At 45.8% G+C, this 18,492-nt stretch overlaps 1 protein-coding gene across 7 annotated transcripts in view; it reads left to right on the forward strand.

The window, feature by feature from the left end:
* The first annotated feature begins 2,014 nt into the window (after positions 1–2,014).
* The window catches only part of LOC119431005 (stromal membrane-associated protein 1), a 94,379-nt gene continuing 77,901 nt past the window's right edge, over positions 2,015–18,492 (forward strand). For 3 of the 7 annotated variants that reach the window (XM_037698472.2, XM_049657269.1, XM_049657270.1), the window contains exons 1-3: positions 2,016–2,270; positions 2,821–2,954; positions 14,206–14,291. In XM_037698472.2, coding sequence (XP_037554400.1) covers positions 2,153–2,270; positions 2,821–2,954; positions 14,206–14,291 — 338 coding nt within the window. In that variant the 5' untranslated portion in view covers positions 2,016–2,152. Of the gene's footprint in view, positions 2,271–2,820; positions 2,955–14,205; positions 14,292–18,492 lie in introns of all 7 variants that reach the window. The other 4 variants (XM_049657265.1, XM_049657266.1, XM_049657267.1 and 1 more) reach the window with 3 other exon arrangements.

Genomic DNA, 18,492 nt, shown 5'->3' on the forward strand with positions numbered 1-18,492 from the left:
TCGTCAAATTGGTTAATACCAATATATGATGCTTTAGAAATCATTCCACATAGGAGTTAAGTAAACAACCTTAATTTAGTCGCCAATGCGATGAACTAGAACGGTGGGGACCATGAAGAATACCCAAAAGGATGACAGACAGCACTTGATTATATGATCCAATATACATGCAGGGCGTCCCAACTATGATGCAACAAGATTTAAAAATATGCAAATGCCCCGTAGTTGTACAGAACCAAGGCAATGTTTGCCGTCGCTTGTAGATACACAGATTATTTTTGCATTCTCTATAATTACATAATTAGTCTTCATTAATTAATCAACTTCTCAAATATAATTAGATGAAAAGTGTCAATGTGAAAATTGTAGAGCAACTTGGAAAAACTACCGATACAGCTTTCTGTAGCTCAATACGTGCTACATAAAAGTGTTTTTCCAAGCGTGAAAGAAGCCCGCGAACACACGCAAAATTGCCGTGCGACTCCATGGCCGCTCAAGGCACTTTGCGTGTATTCGCTGGATTCTTTCACGCTCGGAAAAACACTTTTATTTACCACGTATTGAGCAACAGAAAGTTGTATTGGTAGTTTATTAAGTTGTTCTACAATTTTCACATTGACCCTTTTCATCTAATTGTATTATTCGAGAAGTTGATTAATTAAGACTAAGTATGTAATTAAACGGAATGCAAACAATAATCGGAGTATCTACAAGCGACGGCAAACAACATTACCTTTGTTATGTCCAGCTACGGGGCATTAGGATATTTTTAAATCTTGTTGCATGATAGTTGGGACACCCTGTAGATGATTCAACTGGGGTTCGAAGTGCAGCTCGCATATCTTCCAAGTCCTGTTTAAGGCCTTATATGCATGGGGCCCGAGCCGCTGGCACGCTTTAAGTGCCTCATCGTCATCAGGCACCGAGAAAAGGGATGTTTTTTTTTTTGTTTTTTTTTTTTCTGCTTTTCTAGCAGAAACAGCCTGTTGTGCAGCCCGGCGCAAAACAGTGCGTCTGTCGTTTCATGCGACTTACCATGGCTTCTTACGGCATGGCAACGTGTAAAACTATTGTCACCACAAGGCGGAACAACTGCACAGCGTGAATGCAAACATATATGAGCCGTGAAGCTAAAAGAACCGAACAGAACCATGCAAACCGAGCGCACTCGCTAGCTCCGGCAGCAGCCAAACTACAGCGGAGGCATCTTAGTGTCGACGCGCACGCCACCACTCGGCATCATGAATCACTGCAACAAGCGCCGCGCTCTCCGACGGCTGCGTTGCTCCCACCTCCCCCTTCTAGCCACCGTACTAAAGTCAAACCACAAACATGGTACACGGATGGATGGATGGATGAGGCTGAACCCTTTAAATCGGGCGGTGGCATACGCCACCTAGCCATGACTATTAACATAATTTGTACTTTGTGGTGGGTGAAATTTCACCCCTGCCTTGATTTTATCCACCAATCAGATAACCTCTGTTTGGTTATTTCTACCCGCTTAAAGTCTATTTTGCCTTCACTGTCCCTAAACCCCAATGCTTTGAAAAAATCAGCCCCGTTGCCTTGCACAGTGGGGTTAAGCCCCTTACAGAAAAGTATGAGGTGTTCAACCGTTTCCTCTTACTCCCGTCCTGGCTTCAAACAACAAAGAGCTTCCCCTAGAATTATCGTAGATATTTTCTTTGGCAATTTCTTGCTTGAAAGTTCTGCATGTTCCCAGTGCTGATTTCGTCTGCATCCCTGTTTTCCACAGACCCCTCTCTGTTTCTTTAACCTTTTTCTTAACCGCTGTTTCCTGGTTTGCACCCCTCCTGCAGTCCAAATATTTGATTGACAATTTTCTGGTCAGCTTCCTCCATTTTCTTCGAACAACAAAGATCTACTGAGTTGTAGCGCCCCCTTGGTGGCAACGTATGGAATGAGAACCGGCGCAGGCGGCTCCGTAGAGCGTCGCTAGCTGGGTAGGTCAGTGTATTCAGTAGGTCGTGGTCTCTTCCCAATATCGGGCTTCTGAAAGTGACGTCAGGGCCTATTCAAGCCAGCCGCACAGGCAGGGTGTCCGTGGTACAGGTGGTAGTTCCGTAGGTCTGAGAAATTGGTCCGAGGTGAGTGGTCGTGCTGTGGTCGCAGAGGCTGCCGCTTCGTGATGGCGAGCAAGACCGAGCGCGAGAAGCAGAAGCAGATACAAGACAAGTGCCAGGCCATTTTGGGCCAACTTCTTCGGGAAGAGGACAACAAATACTGCGTTGACTGCGACGCTAAAGGTCCGTGTTCCAGCGCTTTATTACAACACTTTTTTCATAAGGCTTAGATTTCGGCTGCCTTCTGAGTATTGATGTTAAAATTAAAAAGTTAGGGGCATTTACTTTCTCAAAACCGATGATAGCAGTGTTTCCTGTGCGCGGGTTGCCGTATTGATAGCTGGTTGCCAGGCAGAGAAGTGGTGACGGAAGCAGTCTCGCTGGAGGTAACCAAATCGTATTTCTGAGGGGGTGTTTTACGGATTGTTGTGCTTTCTTCCTTAAGTACGCAGCAAGCATGCACCGGTTGTGTTCCATTGGGGGCGGGTCTGCGCTGTATCGCCGCGTATCCGGCTACCCAAGTTTCAGTTTAGCCTCAGCTAATTTAGTGGGTAAGATGCTTAAAAAGAGTAATAATAATGCCATACTGAGGAGGCGGGACGTGTGCTGCTGGTCTTATTTAGCACATTTGCATTTCTTGCAGAATTAACTAGCCCTGCTGTAAAGCTCATAGCGGCGGATGCCGTATTTCAAAAGCCGCGCTCATGTTAAAATGCCTTTTTTTTTTTTCAAGGACCGCGATGGGCCTCGTGGAACCTGGGCATGTTCCTTTGTATTCGTTGCGCGGGCATACACCGGAATCTTGGTGTCCATATATCACGGGTCAAGTCAGTCAACCTGGACACCTGGACTCCCGAGCAGGTGGCCGTAAGTGTCGTCGTTTTCTTGTGTCGATTCCCTGCTGTCGTCTTCGGGGGTGGGCTGTCTGAAACCAAGCGGTGAACCGCTGGTATATTTGTTTTGTACCAGTGCTTTGTCCTTCTGGCGAAATTTCTGCCTTACATGGCACATCGCACTCTTTTCTCGAGTCAAACAACAGAGCACACGCTGCTGTTTTCTGCACTAATCGCAAAGCTGCTAAGCAGCCCGTGAACCCAGCACAAAGCCAGAGCCGACACTCCAGTGGTGTAACGAGTGCAACAAAGGAAAACTCATTTGCCAATGTGTCTTTTTTGCGCTCGTGATTAGGCTGCAGGGCATGCCTCTGCACTCGCATACAGTGCAAACCACTAACACCCACTTCGCTAGCAGCCTAGCTACAAGTGCCTGCTGAAGTTTTGTCACTGCCCTGTACAGGTAGAAAAGGTGCCAGCACCACCAACCACAAGCCAACTGTTGCAAATATTGTGCACTTGCCAGGTGACAAAAATTAGCACATGCTATACAGTCTTTTGAAGTGTTGGTCAAGAGCTTGGTAATGTGCAGGGTCTATTATTTTGTAGTTAAGTGCATAGTCATCTGAGAACACTTATTGAAAAGCTGATGCAGTTCATAAGATTATTAATATAAACTGAGCATAGTGGAAGAATAAGCATGTGTCTCAAAAACACCCGGTAATGTGCGTTTCTCTTGATCGAAGAGTCTTCCTCTTCACTAGAGGGTGCTACAGGTCAGGGGTCATTGTGGTGCCTCGATGTCTCCCTCATGTCGCTCTGTTTGGGCTAGTGACAACTGTGTAGTCTGCTACAGCATCCGCCATGTCAGTGCCCACTCCTCGGCAGTGCACTGATGTTGCCTGGGTGTGAGAGAAGCATTTTTGTGCAGAAAACAATGCATATGAAATTAGTAGTAAGCGTTACCACTCAAGAGGTTCAATTGCTGGCTGTCTTACGATCTTACAAAATTGTAAAAATGCCAGTTTTAGCTTTATACATATTTATCATGTAACAGAGTTTGAACGCAGAGCAATGTGGTTCGGTCCTCATGCTCCCCATAATTTAGATCATGAATACTGGGACTAAACCCTAGCTTTCCGCATACTAAATGAACAGCTTACTGCCTTTTTATCTAGTGGGGCTATGGAGGCAAAGTTTGTGTGTCTAGTTTTTCTACTCAAACATTAAGGGTTGGAATCTCTTAATAGGACATGCCACTTCAATGTGACATTGTTGTGAAGGTTACCATTTTTTTATCGCTCTACTTGGTGTAACCAAGGCAGTAATCGTTATCGAATGCTCTTTGAAGAAATTTTAAAAAGAAATAGCACAAACAACATAAGCGATTTGATGCCGCAACCACCGCTACGTACAATTGCTATTGAAAGCAGGTGATCAGTGAATTAGTACAGTATACAATATATCCGAGGGCATAGACAAGACGACAAACATGAATTCATTGAAGAGTAGCTTCGGCACAAGTTGTACGAGCTTCCCGCTGACAGATTTTGGCATCATTTGCCGCAGGTGTATATGCATCTTGACTCTGGCGTAGCGAGAGATCAGAAGCTTATCATGTCTTTTTGTGTTCCTGGTAAACTTGTACACCGAAATGCTTGCTGAAATAGACAGGAACAGCCTCCAACAGTGGCTTAATCGAGAAGAGTGTCTCTCCCCAACTAATGATTCCTTTGAAAGTCTCATTGCAGGATTTTTGCATGTACATGAGTTCCTCATTAGGCAGTGGCTGCATGCACTGTGGGAATCGTGCAAACATTCAACATGTTGAATCGCAAGATGCGACATGCTCCATCTTGTAGAAACGCGCCACAGCACCACTCTACGATGGGACACATGCTGTGAATTTAGGTGACGAACACGTACCCAAACTTAACTCTTCATCAACTAGAATATATGCACACTCCCATTTTAAGTAAATTGTTGCGATGCGACACAGCTAACATGCCATAATCTGAAAGTGCGGGTTTGTACAAAGGAAATTTGTTAGGGTACGTGTTTTATTCAGCCATCTTATGCATGTGTCCATGGCCTAATGACCTTAGACCCGAAGGTATAACGTTCAAAAAAGAAAAAAAAAAAAGACGAAAGTTATGGCATACCTTTTACTGACGAAACGTTTAGGCCGGAGGATCAGCTTTCGTGAGAGTGAAGGCAGTTTCTCCGACTTAAACGTGAGTAAAAGATATGCCATAACGTTCGCCTTTTTTTTTTTCTTTTTTGATCTTTTATACCTTCGGGTCTCATCATCAAGTGGCGAGCAATGGAGAGATGTGCTCGAAGATAATAGTGGCAGGGGGCAGCGAGACAGAGCATCGGCATCTTGATGTTTTTCCCCAGAATTCTACACAAACGTCAAAATCGTGCTCTTGTAATCGGACCACCCAGCGACCGAGGCGTCCAGACAAATTTTTCAGTGACGACAACCAGCATAAGGCGTGATGGTCTGTTATGAAAGTGAAGTGGCGTCCATAAAGATATGGTTGAAATTTTTGTATGGCCCAAACACCTGCAAGGTATTCCTGCTCTTTTATCGAGTAGTTCTGTTAGGCATTCATTAATGCGCGACTGGCATAAGCAACAACTCTCTCTCGTGTAGTGGTATCACGCTGTAGAAGGACAGCACCAATGCCATGGCCACTAGCGTTGGTGTGCAAACAAGTTGATGCGTTCTCATCGAAGTGACAGAGGACGGGGTCGGATGTTAAGGCTTGCTCGAGGGCTTGGAAAGAAAGTTCGCCGTCGTCGGGTCCAAGTGAGAGCAGTGCCCAACGTCAGCAACTTGTGCAGCGGTGACGCCATGCCGCCTGATCAAGCGGCAGAAATAGGAAGCTAGGCCCAAGAAACTTAACTGTTTTTGATTTTCAAGGTGAGGGAAGCGAATCACGGCAGCAACCTTGTCAGGATCTGGTCGAACGCCATCTTTACTGGTAAGGAGGCTTGACACTTTGATGCTCTATCAGGCAAAATGGCATTTCTTTGTGTTGAGTTGGAATCCAGCGTTACAAATGCATGTTAAAGCGTCGTCCAGACGCTCAAGGTGCTGAGGAAAAGTTGTAGAAAAAATAACCATGTCTGTGGGGTCTCACATATGCTCTTGGGACAAAGGAACGACAACACAGTATTGCAAACAATCAAAAGGGCATTTATTGCACCTTTCATACACTAATGCACACTAGCCGAATTACAACCAATAGAACATTCACACGGGCTCACGACAAATCAAGGAAGTCCGACTCACCGCGACCGGATAGCGAGTGAATATGTTCGCCCTGTGCTATGACACTGTCATGAGTAAGACGCCGGCGGCGAAATAAAAGAAAAGGACGTCGTGAATGGAGCGTTCGGAACGGCGCGAGCGCGCGAGGCGCGTGAACCGAGCCATAATCGAGGCAGAAGCGAGGCTGAGCTGGTATTATCGACGTGGCTCCGGGCCAGGAAGGTCGCATCGCCAGCTCCGCTCTCTCGACGGGAGACTTGGGGCTCTGGCCGAGTCCGTGACGTTGGCCGTCCATGGTGTGGCCGTCGACCTCGGCAAGTTCGAGTGAGGCTCCTGGACCGGCTGCAGCCTCTCACGGCAGGACCGGACACCCCAGAAAAGACCCCTCTTCCACGGCAGACCGGCACGTTCGATGATCCCCGGAACGCCACGTCGGCACTCGTGAAAGGAGCGAGACGGAAGCAACGGGCGAGGACGTCAATAGGCCTACTCCGTCAAGCCTCCCTGCCACGTAAACAGCGACCGGGTTACCCAGGCTCCCGAGACGAGCCAGTTGAAGGACCGACTGCAAGGCAGCAACGACTATACGACAGTCGGCGAAGGCGACGACATTAAGAAAGGTCCAACGAGATCCCCGCCGGGAAAATACGTGCAACGGGAACAACGAACTCAGTAAGAGCGTCCCATCCTAGTAGCGTCACAACAGTAGGCCAGAGTTGCCAGACTTTCGTAGAGAGAACGCTCAGGACTAACGGAGCCAAAACTTAAGAGCATATTTATTGATTCATTAGGTTGTTTTTGTTAACCTTTATTTGTTCATTGTGTTTTAGTTCAGTGCGTTCTAGTTTGAATGAGTTTTTAGTTTGAGGTTTTTTGGTTTCGAGTGTGATTAAATATCTGCTTGCTGTGTCGCCATGCGTCTTCCTTCTCCATCTCTCATAACACCCGCACGCCCCCGAGATCAGTGACAAAACACATCACAGACACCATCGCCTAGTCATTGACGTGTACGGCTATTTTTTATTTCCACCGGGTATTTTTTATTCCGTCTACGTAGACGACTTACAAATAGGCTTCAAGTCAAGTAACCTCGCAGTGTGCGAGAAACAGGTACAGCAGGGCTTGAACAAGGTGTCCAAGTGGGCAGATGAAAACGTGCACAGAATTTTACACAGACACTTCTAAATCGCATGTCGGAGTATCTTATGCAGCCATTGGTACGTCCTTCTCGGAATCCGGTGTACTCCACCCCGAAACAAGCATCTTTACGGCTGAGGCCTACGCAATATTGTCAGCTGTAAAGCATATAAAGAAATCAAAACTTGAAAAAACTATTATATTTACAGACTCCCAAAGCGTCGTAAAAGCCTTGAAGTCACCCTGTCAACAGAAAAACCCTGTTCTCATTGAGCTCTATTCTGTTCTTTGTAGAGCATACGCAACTAACCAGCATGTCATTATATGCTGGGTGCCTGGGCATAGAGGCATCCAGGGCAATGTTCTTGCCGACCAAATGGCCACATCAGTGACATCACCCGCTATTAACTCTACAGCTGCTGTTCTGCAACAGATTTGAAACCTTTCTTGCGAAAGAAACTGTAAAGCCACTGGCAACGCTTGTGGGACACAGAAACAAGTAATAAGCTTCATTTGATTAAGCCACACTTAGGTTACTGGCCCCCCATAACTAAAACATGACGAACTGATGTCCTGTTCTGTTGTCTAAGAATAGGACATACATATGGCACCCACAATTTTTTGCTTATTGGTGATGAACCACCAACCTGTGGTAGATGTGGTGAGAGGCTGACCGTCCTCCATGTCCTCGTGGAGTGTCGGGAAGCCGAAGCTGAGAGAAGGAAACATTTTCCTGTAGCATACCGCTACAATATCCCTCTGCATCCCATGATGTTTATTGGTGAAGAACCGCTTTTTAATGCCAAAGCAGTCCTCGATTTTTTTAATGATGTTGTGCTACATGTTATTAGCCCAATAAGTTCGTAGCGCAGCCTCTCTCCAGAGGATGTTGCTGTGATAGTTTTTTTTATAGCACATGCCTCCAGGCCCTTGTTCAAGGGCTTTGTTTAGGTAGTAGTGCTTCTTGTCAATTACTGTATCTTAAATATTTTAAATATATTATTCTTTTTTCTCAATGCATTCCTCATTTCATAGTACACATCATTAGTCATTGCCATGATTTTAGTACATGTATATTTTACGCACTTTACAGCGATTATTTTAGGCCCCTTTACAGCCACGTTTCATCTACTCAGAACTCATGACCGCACACTCACAAACACTGGCATGGCGCTCTTTGGCCATAACTGGCCCTTGCGCCATAAAACACCACACATCATCGTCACCTTCACAAGAAAACGAGCTAATCATCTGTATAGGTATAGAATTCATATTACTTTAAAGATAAACAAGGAATTTATATATCTAGGTGTCTTTTTTACTTCTGATTTACGATGGAACAAGCATGTTAACTATATTGTAAAAAAGGCAGCATCAGTTTTGGGATTCTTGCGCCGCAATTTTAGGCATTTACCGAGTAACTTAAAAACGCAGCTGTATTTCAGTCATGTACGTTCAATACTTGAATATGGATGTGTTTGTTGGGACCCATACACATTTGAGCTTATAAATTAGATAAAATCGAGAATAGGGCAGTTAGATTTGTTCTTGGTAACTATAGTCGGCAGCTTAGCATGACAGAAAGCAAACTTAAATGGCAAGAGCTGAAGGATCGTAGAAGGCATATCAGATTAAAATTTTTCCACGATATTTATTATTCTAAAACAGGCATAAACCGCGAACAATATATCCAGGCACCACACTACATATCTAAGCGACTGGACCACTGTTTGAAGGTCAGGGAATTTTCTTGTAGGGGGGTGACGTTTTCCGTTATTCTTTTTTTGTTAGAACTGTTCGAGATTGGAACAGTTTGCCATTGCGCATTGTATACATCACAGAAAATTATGGTTTCTTCCATGCATTGTAATTATTTGTTCATGTATTTAGTTAAGTCTGTAACCTCCCTGCTGTAATGCCCTACGGGGCGATGCAGGTAACTAATAAATAAAATAATAAATAAAATACGCGAGCAATGTGAAAAGGGATACCACCAGAAAATTACATGAACCGAAAAGCACCGCAATGTGTATGAATGAGTGTCTGCAGCTTCAACAACTTGCGCGGAACACGATGAAGATACCGTGCAAGCATGATCGAGAGCGCAGCGCGCTGTTCACGTCCGAGAAGAAGCATTCACGGGAAAAACAAAAGAAAGGTTCAAATGGTATGCCGCCGCTACTACGGCACCGCCTAGCAAGGCGGAAGGTGCGTTAGAATCCTAATAAGATAATGCTAGAAGTAATGCAATCAGTGATCCGCATACCGCGCGGACATCGGGAATCGCTTCGACAAGTATGCGAGTCCAAAAGCACGCCCGCTGGGGGGGCGCGTGCTAGCGTTCGACGCAAGCCAGTTGGCTGAGTGAGGTGAAAGTCAAGTGCCCGCGTTGCAATCCGTCGAGTCCCCACAAAGATGGTGGCGAGCGCTCATCGCCTCTTTTTGTCGTCTGATAGCCAGAGAACTTCCAGAGAGTTGCCAGACCAAAATCGTCCTGGCTGGCTCTGGCAGCCCGCGGGTAGCCAGAAGTGGAAAATCGAAGAAGCCTAGTGTCAACAAGTGCTGTGACGTGATGTCCATCTATCAGAATATTAAGATCGGCACGGGCAACGCCGTCGGTGTTAGTATTCGTTGTCATCATATCGTCTTCTTGGGTAGCGTGGGGGGTATTTTTGGCGTCTCGACACTGGGCAACCTTCCCCCTGGAGGTCGCTGCCAATAGTTTCCCCGGCGCGGACTAGGGGAACGACCACCCCTCACGACGTCGGCGAAACTCTAGCGGTTCGGGGAAGTGTAACGCACAGGTGATGGGGACTGCCAGCGACGTGGTGAAGCTGTTTGGCTGGTCGACAGGTGATCACTGTTCAGGGCACAACGATCGTCACAGATCAGAGAAGCAGTAGGTGAAAAGTTTGCCACCCCAGCCTCTCGATGGGGACAGGAATGGGCAATGTGGCCAGGTTCCCCACAGTGGAAACAGAGTTGTCAATGGTCGGCCGTGCGCCACAAGTCAGTACGACGAACAGGAGGGCGTCTCACAGACTCCAGTTGCCACCACGGCATGGGAACGGTCCGTGGCTGAAATGGCGGTACCTCCGGTGAAGGCAGAGGATGTCGGACCATGTCGGCACAGCTCAATGGGCATGGAGCTGGTGAAGAGAAGGCTTGCCGCAACTTTTAGCGCACGACTTCGGCAAGCCTGGATACTTCGTAGGAGGAACGCCGAGCGCTGACAGCTCTTCACGCAGAATGACTCTAATCATTTCCCGTAAAGAAGTCCGCTCAACATTCTGAGCTGCGGTGCTTATTGGTGTGTTGTTGGGCAGATGGTCAAAGTGGCAGCAACGTTGCTGAAGTGCCCGCTCGTTGATAGTCGCTTCTTTGATTAAATCATTGACCATTGTGGGCGGGTTTCGTACAAGGCCTGCAAACAGCGGTTCCTTAATTCCCCGCATAAGGTGATGCTCTTTTTTTGCCTCGTTCATATCGGGCCATATCCTCCGCATACATGATGATGGATTCGGTCGATTTCTGTATGCGAGCCTCAATAAGTTGTTGCGCGTAGTCCCGCCGGTCCGAACTTGCGAATGTATCGAGGAGCTGACGCCGAAAATTGCCCCACGTGTGGAAGCTCGCTTCCCTGTTCTCGTACCATGTGCGAGCACTGTTTTCGAGTGCGAAATAAGCATTGGTGAGTTTCTGTTGTTCGGTCCAGTGATAGACCATAGCGACGCGCTCGTACGGATTGAGTCAGTCCTCAACATTTTCAAAAGCATCGCCATGGAAGATTGCGGGAACGCGAGGCTGTTCACGAGTCACCTGGGAAAGGCTCGGTGCCGTCCGAGAAGGGAGAGGGGCCGATGGGGGTGTAGGAACTGCCATGCTGGTGGGAGTCGCAACGGGAGGGAATTCCGGGCTCAGGCCGAGCAGGCGCCGACTGAATCAGTGGACTGGAATTGTGACGAGAGATCTTCCGGACTGGGTGTACGGGGCCTGATAGAGGTTGAACGCATGAGGTTCAAGGCTGCAGCACCTCCACCAGTGTCGCAACATCAAAAACAGAGGTCGTACAGCACTGATGAAGAGGAAAAGCAGCAGGTCGCCTTTTTTACACTGCGCGCTACCGCTACTTCTTTGCTGCGCCTTGATAGAAACGCTCATGCCTGCTCACATAGTCCTCTTCATCAGAGTACAGGCTTGCAATATCGATGTCTAAGTCACTGACTGATACACCAACAACTTTGCCAATTTCTTTGACATCAACAGGCTCTGCATTCGACTTTACACCCTTTAATTCCAAATTGTTGAACCTCGTGTACTGCTGTAGCTCTTGAACTTGTCGGGCCAACTGCTTGTTCTCGCTCCTCAAACCTTCATTACACTTAACAAGTTAGAGGGTGGGACTCCTGCGCCAATTGCACCATTTTGATACAAACGCAAATCCCTGCGCCAAACACAGCAAATTGACCGAAAATGCGCCACGCTGCACACAGCGAGTGGGTTCGTTTTCGAAAAAGAGTGCAGCCGTTCACATTCCGCACACCCTGCGACGGTGCCTCCTGCACAGTTTCTCGTAATTTTCACGCAATTTTCGCCCTTATAACACTGGACTTTTCGGCGCTTTCGGCAAGTGGCCGGCGTGCGCGCGGCCTCTGGCAGCGGCTCCCGGCTGTCGCCGCTGCTGTAGGAACGGCCAGGGCATGCCAGGCGGCTGTATTTAGAGTAGGTACTAGAATACGGTTAAGTGGGCCGAGCAGCGTGGCACTCCCTAGCTGAGGTGCAAATAAACGACTAAAAGTAGGCTGAGGGCGCTGCGAGCGAACTTCATAGAAGGGAGGTGCACGCTGCAGCGGGTTCAGCGGGCGGGAGTCTCTGTCCCCACCCCCGCTTTAACGTAAAACTATTTCAATCTCTTTTTATGCCCATATGGACGAGGCATGGGCCATTTTTACCTATCACGAAGGGCGAATGACAGATTTCGAATAAAAAGGCGGTTTCTCCCGAAGGACGAAGCATTGATTACGATAGCAAAATGTGATTGCAAGAGCAGTAGGCAGTAAGGTTAGCAGTTTTGCTGTATAAACTTGTAAACATTCGCTTACTAACTAAATTAACAAGCATGGTGCCACGCTCGCACAAGCAAACGTGAATTAACACATCTCACTCGATCACCGCGTGCACTCGCTGTCAAAACGCTGGAGTGAGGAAGTGCGGCACCAGATGCGAACGAATGTACCTTGGTGCTGCCTCTCGCCTTAGCGGGAACTAAGCGGCAAAAACACAGCACGCACGAACCTATCAGCACTTGGCTCACTCAGTCCCCATTGCAGATCGCTTTCAAGATCGGGCCCGCGATCAGCCGTGCCATACGCAGCAGCCTCCGAACTTCCACTCCCTCACCTCCCCCCGGTTCCTCGCACACGATGGAAGACGGTGCGCTTCCTCCCCACTTTTCCTCCCCTTGCGAGCGCTATATTGAGCCGCCATCGTCGGCTCACCCTCGCACACTTTCACTTGTACATACGGCGCGCGGCAATGATGCTATCTCCCTTGGACTTTATACGGAACATCACGGCGATTTCGGCGGTAGAAATGCGCCTGGAGTGTCCATACAATTGATATCACAATAAAAACAGATGAAAATAGTTTACGTTATACCACAAAGTTAAGCATTAGGTGCTTTGGAATCGGCCTGGTCTATTATGTAGAAATGGCTTTCAATAAACCGCAGTATTTCATAACTCTGGCTTCTCTTTGTTGGTGAGCGCATTTCCAGGCACTTCACTCACACTGTCGAGACATTAAAGAAAAATTTATTTGTAAAGAGTGTCTTGGGCTACTTTTAGAAATTTCGCACTTACCATTGCACAATGCATTTTTTTTTATTCCTACCACTAATTAAAACTCTACAGGCAGTGTGAGGCACTATTACCAAAATCGGCATGCACTAGACGATGTCAGGGTAATCTGCCTTAAAATTCAGCTTAAGACGTTACTTATGACAGTAGCAGTCCAGCGCTCGTGTTGGTTCTGTGTTCCATCGTGGTTTCGAAGTGCGCTGCTATATTTCATATTCTATTATTCCACCAAAATGTAGATTGGCCTGCTCCAAACTGCTTTAAAACGAAATTTTATCTGCTTCACATTTCTCCAAAATTAAATTTAGTCTGCTCCAAACTGCTCCAAAACACTATTTTACTTGCTCCAAAAATTGCTCCAAAATGACTTTGGGCAGTCCCAGTCCTGCAAGTTCACTGACTTTCTTTCTTAATGCCTTGAGCTCAGAGGTGATCTTCCTCGTCTCATCGCTAGTGTCGCTACAGAATTTCACACTTTTTCATAGAACGAAAGCTCTAATCTCATTTCACATTTAAAACCATCCAAAGCTTTTGAGAAGTTCTTAGTCATATTGGAGAAAAAGGAAAACAAGAAATGGAACAGTAAAATCTGCGGCAGCAGTGCGCAGCACGGTAAAAGAACAAAAAGTTTCCCCTGGCGGGTGCTTACCTGCAAAAGCAGATACTTTTAGTAAATGCTACCCAGGTGATAGCTGGCTTGTGCTGATTGGTTGATCGGTGCTTGTCAGTCAGCATGGGTTGAATGGTGCTGTCCTTTGAGGCGGTCTACGGCGCAAGCTTCGTGACAGCACAGTTGCTGTCGTGAAGCTAGCGAAAGAAGCTAGAAGTGTTTTCCGAAGCCATGTTGCTGAAGCTGGAATAATGGTAAATGTATGGATCTCTATTGTTTCACCACTGCATCACTGAAGGGCACTAAATTTTGGTTTGTTCTTCGCGACTAGGCCCGACAGCAGCAATTGATGCAGCTCTGCGCATGTACTTGATCAGGCCTTTTCTCTCCTTCTATACAGTGCCTCCAGCAGATGGGCAACAGCAAGGGAAGAGCAGTGTATGAAGCTAACCTACCAGACAACTTTAGACGTCCTCAGACAGACTCGTACGTATTATTCACTTTTTGACAGCTGGGGCGGGGAGCAATGCTTTGCGGTTGTTGCTGCTGCAGCTCCACAGCACCACTGACATGATAGATGTGCTCAAAAACTCGTGTGGCCAGCGCCTTTATAGTATAGAGACAGTGGAGCTTTGAGCTCAAACGTTTCAGCAGCAGAATTGCCATTTAACAAAATAATGACTGAATTTTACATGCATATGCAAAAGGATGTTTAGAATGCAAGTCTCCTTTGGTTATGTGCATTTTGGGAAACCACTCGACAGTGTTCTTTGAAATGGCAGTTTGGTTTTAAAATGTTTTCTTTAAATAGTACACCAATACAATTTTTTAAATTTTCTTGGTATCTGTGCTCCATGTGGAACAATAAAGGCTATTTTAAAACACTTGCACAAAAGATCTTACTTTTCCACTTTTCTGGGGGCACAGAGAAAGTACTTATATAAAGTAAAAACACATTAAAACGGAAGGTTAAACTTTATACCTAAATTGCATTCAATATAGAATTTTTATTAATGAAAATAGATTTTTGAGGTGTACCTCCCCATAATGACAATGTTTTCCTGCTGAGAGTCACCGCGCATCATTTTTGCAAGAGTTTCAGTACTGATTTAAATATATAATTCCTTATTTAAACGGGCCCTGAAGCACTTTTTGAACATAGTAAATAAGTGTTGCCGATTTGTCGTAGAAGCAGCCAAATATTACTGAACTGCATGCAGCAAGAAATTTACAATCTCGTGTCACAGCGGAAAATTGCTTGCCCTTATTTCCGCAATGCTGTCGCATCGCAAGCAGCTGGCCGACCAATGCTATTGGCTGATGTCGTGATTGCAAGAGCATTATCGGTAATACATAATTGCTAATTTTAAGTTAAATAAATAAAAAATGTGTGTATGCAATTTCAAAAAGACAGAAAAATTATTTCACAGTTGCGCTGCACAAGCTATGTCATCTGTGTGTGGACTCAAAGAGGGCAACACCGTGCTGTGTAGCTTAGTCTAACGTGGCCACCACAAAATGCTGTGACGAGCCCATTCATCGCTCTGACACTCAACTTTTGGCCGGGGCTTTGCTCTCTGGCTTTTCCTCTGTGTAGCTTCCGACGCACTAGTGGACATGAAAAGAGAAAGCTAGGTATCAGTGCAACAGCTCCTTATAATTGAAGGATGTGAATTTTTTTTTAGAATCCTTGAATTTGTGAGACGTCATCCTTTAATAGTGAGGTCGTTCTTTTATTAGTTAGAAAAATGTTTAGGGCCCCTTTAGGGGGGATATCTTGGTGAGTCAATCTTTCCATCGGCACTATCATCTCTCGACACATTCTGGACAATTGTTGGTCCCATTAAATTACACTACAATAAAGCAAGGAAAGGGACTAGTTGCTGTGGGCTGATATTTCTGGGCAACATTTTTTGCAGCTAGAGAAGTCACTAATGAAAACGTACTACAGTAAAATCTCATTACTACGAACACCGCATTAACTTTTCAGAAATCCCCTGCTGACTTATGGTTTCAAGTGTAAAAATATTTCAGTACTACGAACTTGAGAATACCGAACTTCTCAGAATAACGATCGTTATTCAGTTTCCGTGTCATGTTAACACCTCAGTACTAGGAACTAATATTCCGAAATCTGGGGATTTGTGGATTTCTGTGTATCCCTCACGGCAGCCGAAAGAGTAGGCTCGCAGACAAGGCGCAGGAAGCGGGCGCCGCGGCGCACGAGTTGAGAAAACCTATGATGGCGCGCAATAAAAAAACGTGGGAGAGAAATTTTTAAAATCTATTGCAGAGGCGCCTACGCATCAGGTTTTGCGAGCGCATGCTCCGCCCAAGCAAGTGTCGCCTAGCAACACAGGCTTCCTTCTTTCACCCTTCTTTCTGGGGCCGTACTAGCTACATGTACGGAGAAATGTAACCTCTGCACTCGCAGGGCTGCCACACGGTCGCACTTTGCACTTTCCGAACGGTGTTGTTTACGCGCGCTTGCGCTTTAGAATAGTTCAGGTGTCTGCCTCGAGTGAGATGGTTGCGGTGTCCACGCCAATGAGTGTGAAAAACAAACAAGAAACATTGTGCTTTGGAGGCGACATGGAGCTTCCATTTTTTTTGTCAGTTTTCTCAGCGTCTGCTCTACGTGCGTCTCCATTTATTATACAATGCTTTGGTAGTACATGGCGGTGGAATCTATGGAAAATAGCAACAGCGCGGGCCAAGAGCCAACAGCTACGTTTTCGTGGATAGCTCAAACAGTGGCAACTTAAGAACTGATCGGTTGGTGGTTGGAATGATTAATTTTGGGGTGTTCTTTATAAGAACCTTTCAGAATAACACACGATTTTCAGTGGTCCTGCGTGATTTGCCATATCGAGATTTGACTGTACACATTCATGCGCAGTGTCTAGCATGGCTTCGAAATCAGATGGTGCCTTTCCCAGGCCCTGCCACTCTCAAGCAGTTCAAGCATACCATGCACCAATTTAACTGCTAGGTGCATTGTTTACCAAGTGCTGCATTGCTTCTTACTGGTGGAAATTGCATATGCATGACACATAAATTATTTACATGCCCAAATAACATGGATACTGTATTGATGTGACGTATGAGTGTTGAGCGGCCAACCACAGTAAATTCTTGCACAAAAACAGTGCTGGAGTACCTTTTAAAAGGGTGTCTCGGTTTTGGCAAATAATTTACATGCGCAAATCATTATATTGATGTATGAGCATTGTGCAGTACAACTCTTGATAAGGCTTCCTTATTCTAACCTTTTTTGTCTTTTTTTTAATGTTTCTATTGCTCATTTTTGAATTGTCCAAAGCCAATCTATTCTTACTCCCTATTTCCTGGGAAAGCTAACCCTACCGGATTCACAATGCCTGTTTCCACTTAGATTGTTTTAATTTTTTATCACCTGTGGCATTTTCAGATATTTACTTCCTGTTTTCCCACAAAACAGGAACAGAGATGGGCTTTGCACAGTTGAGAAACAAGTGAAAAAGATTTCAGAGAATGAGCTTAACAGAAACTGAGCCGTATGTACAGGTGTCCAGTTAAAACAAATGTGAAATGAAAGCAATCAGTAGGAATAGTAATTGTCGAAAGTTGAGAGAGAGGGAGACAGAGAGAAATACATAGTGATAATAGTGATCAAATCTAAAATCAATCAATAGACATACAAAAGGCATTAAAATTCAACAAAGGATGATCATATGTAATAAGAAAATAAGTTGGTAAAAAGAAATGGCTTGTGAGAAAGAGTAATTGCGATGTCGGAATTGCAACTGCAATTCTCTCTCATGAAAAATTCTCTCACAACTGCAGTGTCTTCTCTCTCTCTCTCATGAAAAATAATGCAGATTCCAAGCGCACTGGAAATTGATGTAAGTGAAGCTTTTGCGTCCACTCCCAGAGTGGGACCACACTGAAGCGGCGAACTGCTTTGTACACAGTCCTGCCGTGCACTGCGACCAACGTGCCATAATGCAGCATTAAACCTGTCGCGTGCCGCAAGGAAATATTCTTGTTCAAGGCACATTTGCAAACCACACCTTTGCATCAGAAAGGACAGAGCGCTTTTCACTTCTTTGGCAGTTGCAACTGCTAGCAGACAACAAGCCCAAAAAACTGCAGAAGCCATCGACGATGATTGCTAATGTAGGCGGATAGCTCGAAAGAATGAGCTGCCGAACGAAACAATGGACGTGCAAACGAACGAACAAGCGAAAGAGCAAACAACGAAAACTGGCAAAAGTGGCCGAGAAAGCTGTTCGCTTTAAAACGTCCTGGCAGCTGTGGCAAGCCCGTGGGCACCCAGAAGCTGTTCAATTTGAGGAACCAGAAGTTTCTGGTATAGTGACCTGTGAATGATTGGCTCTGGCAGTCTGTAGGGTAGCAAGAAGTGGAAAATCAGAAAAGGCCCAATTTTTGTAATAGTTGCAACGCTTCATTCTATGTATAGCTTTTGTGGAAATAGTTTAATTTTAACAAAGCTTGTTTCATACATGTCTGCAGCCACTGGCATTGCTTCCTTAGGTGTGGGCAGCATTTCGGGTGCACAACTATCCCAGGAATCATTATGCAGTAAACTTCCGTTAATTCGACTCTGGTTAATTCGAACCCGACCGAAGGTGCCGGCGGGCACCCATGCATTTCTATGGGTCCAAACTTTCGTTACTTCAATCTC

The sequence above is a fragment of the Dermacentor silvarum genome, chromosome 10, assembly GCF_013339745.2.
Source record: "Dermacentor silvarum isolate Dsil-2018 chromosome 10, BIME_Dsil_1.4, whole genome shotgun sequence".
In the NCBI taxonomy this organism is placed as follows: domain Eukaryota; kingdom Metazoa; phylum Arthropoda; class Arachnida; order Ixodida; family Ixodidae; genus Dermacentor; species Dermacentor silvarum.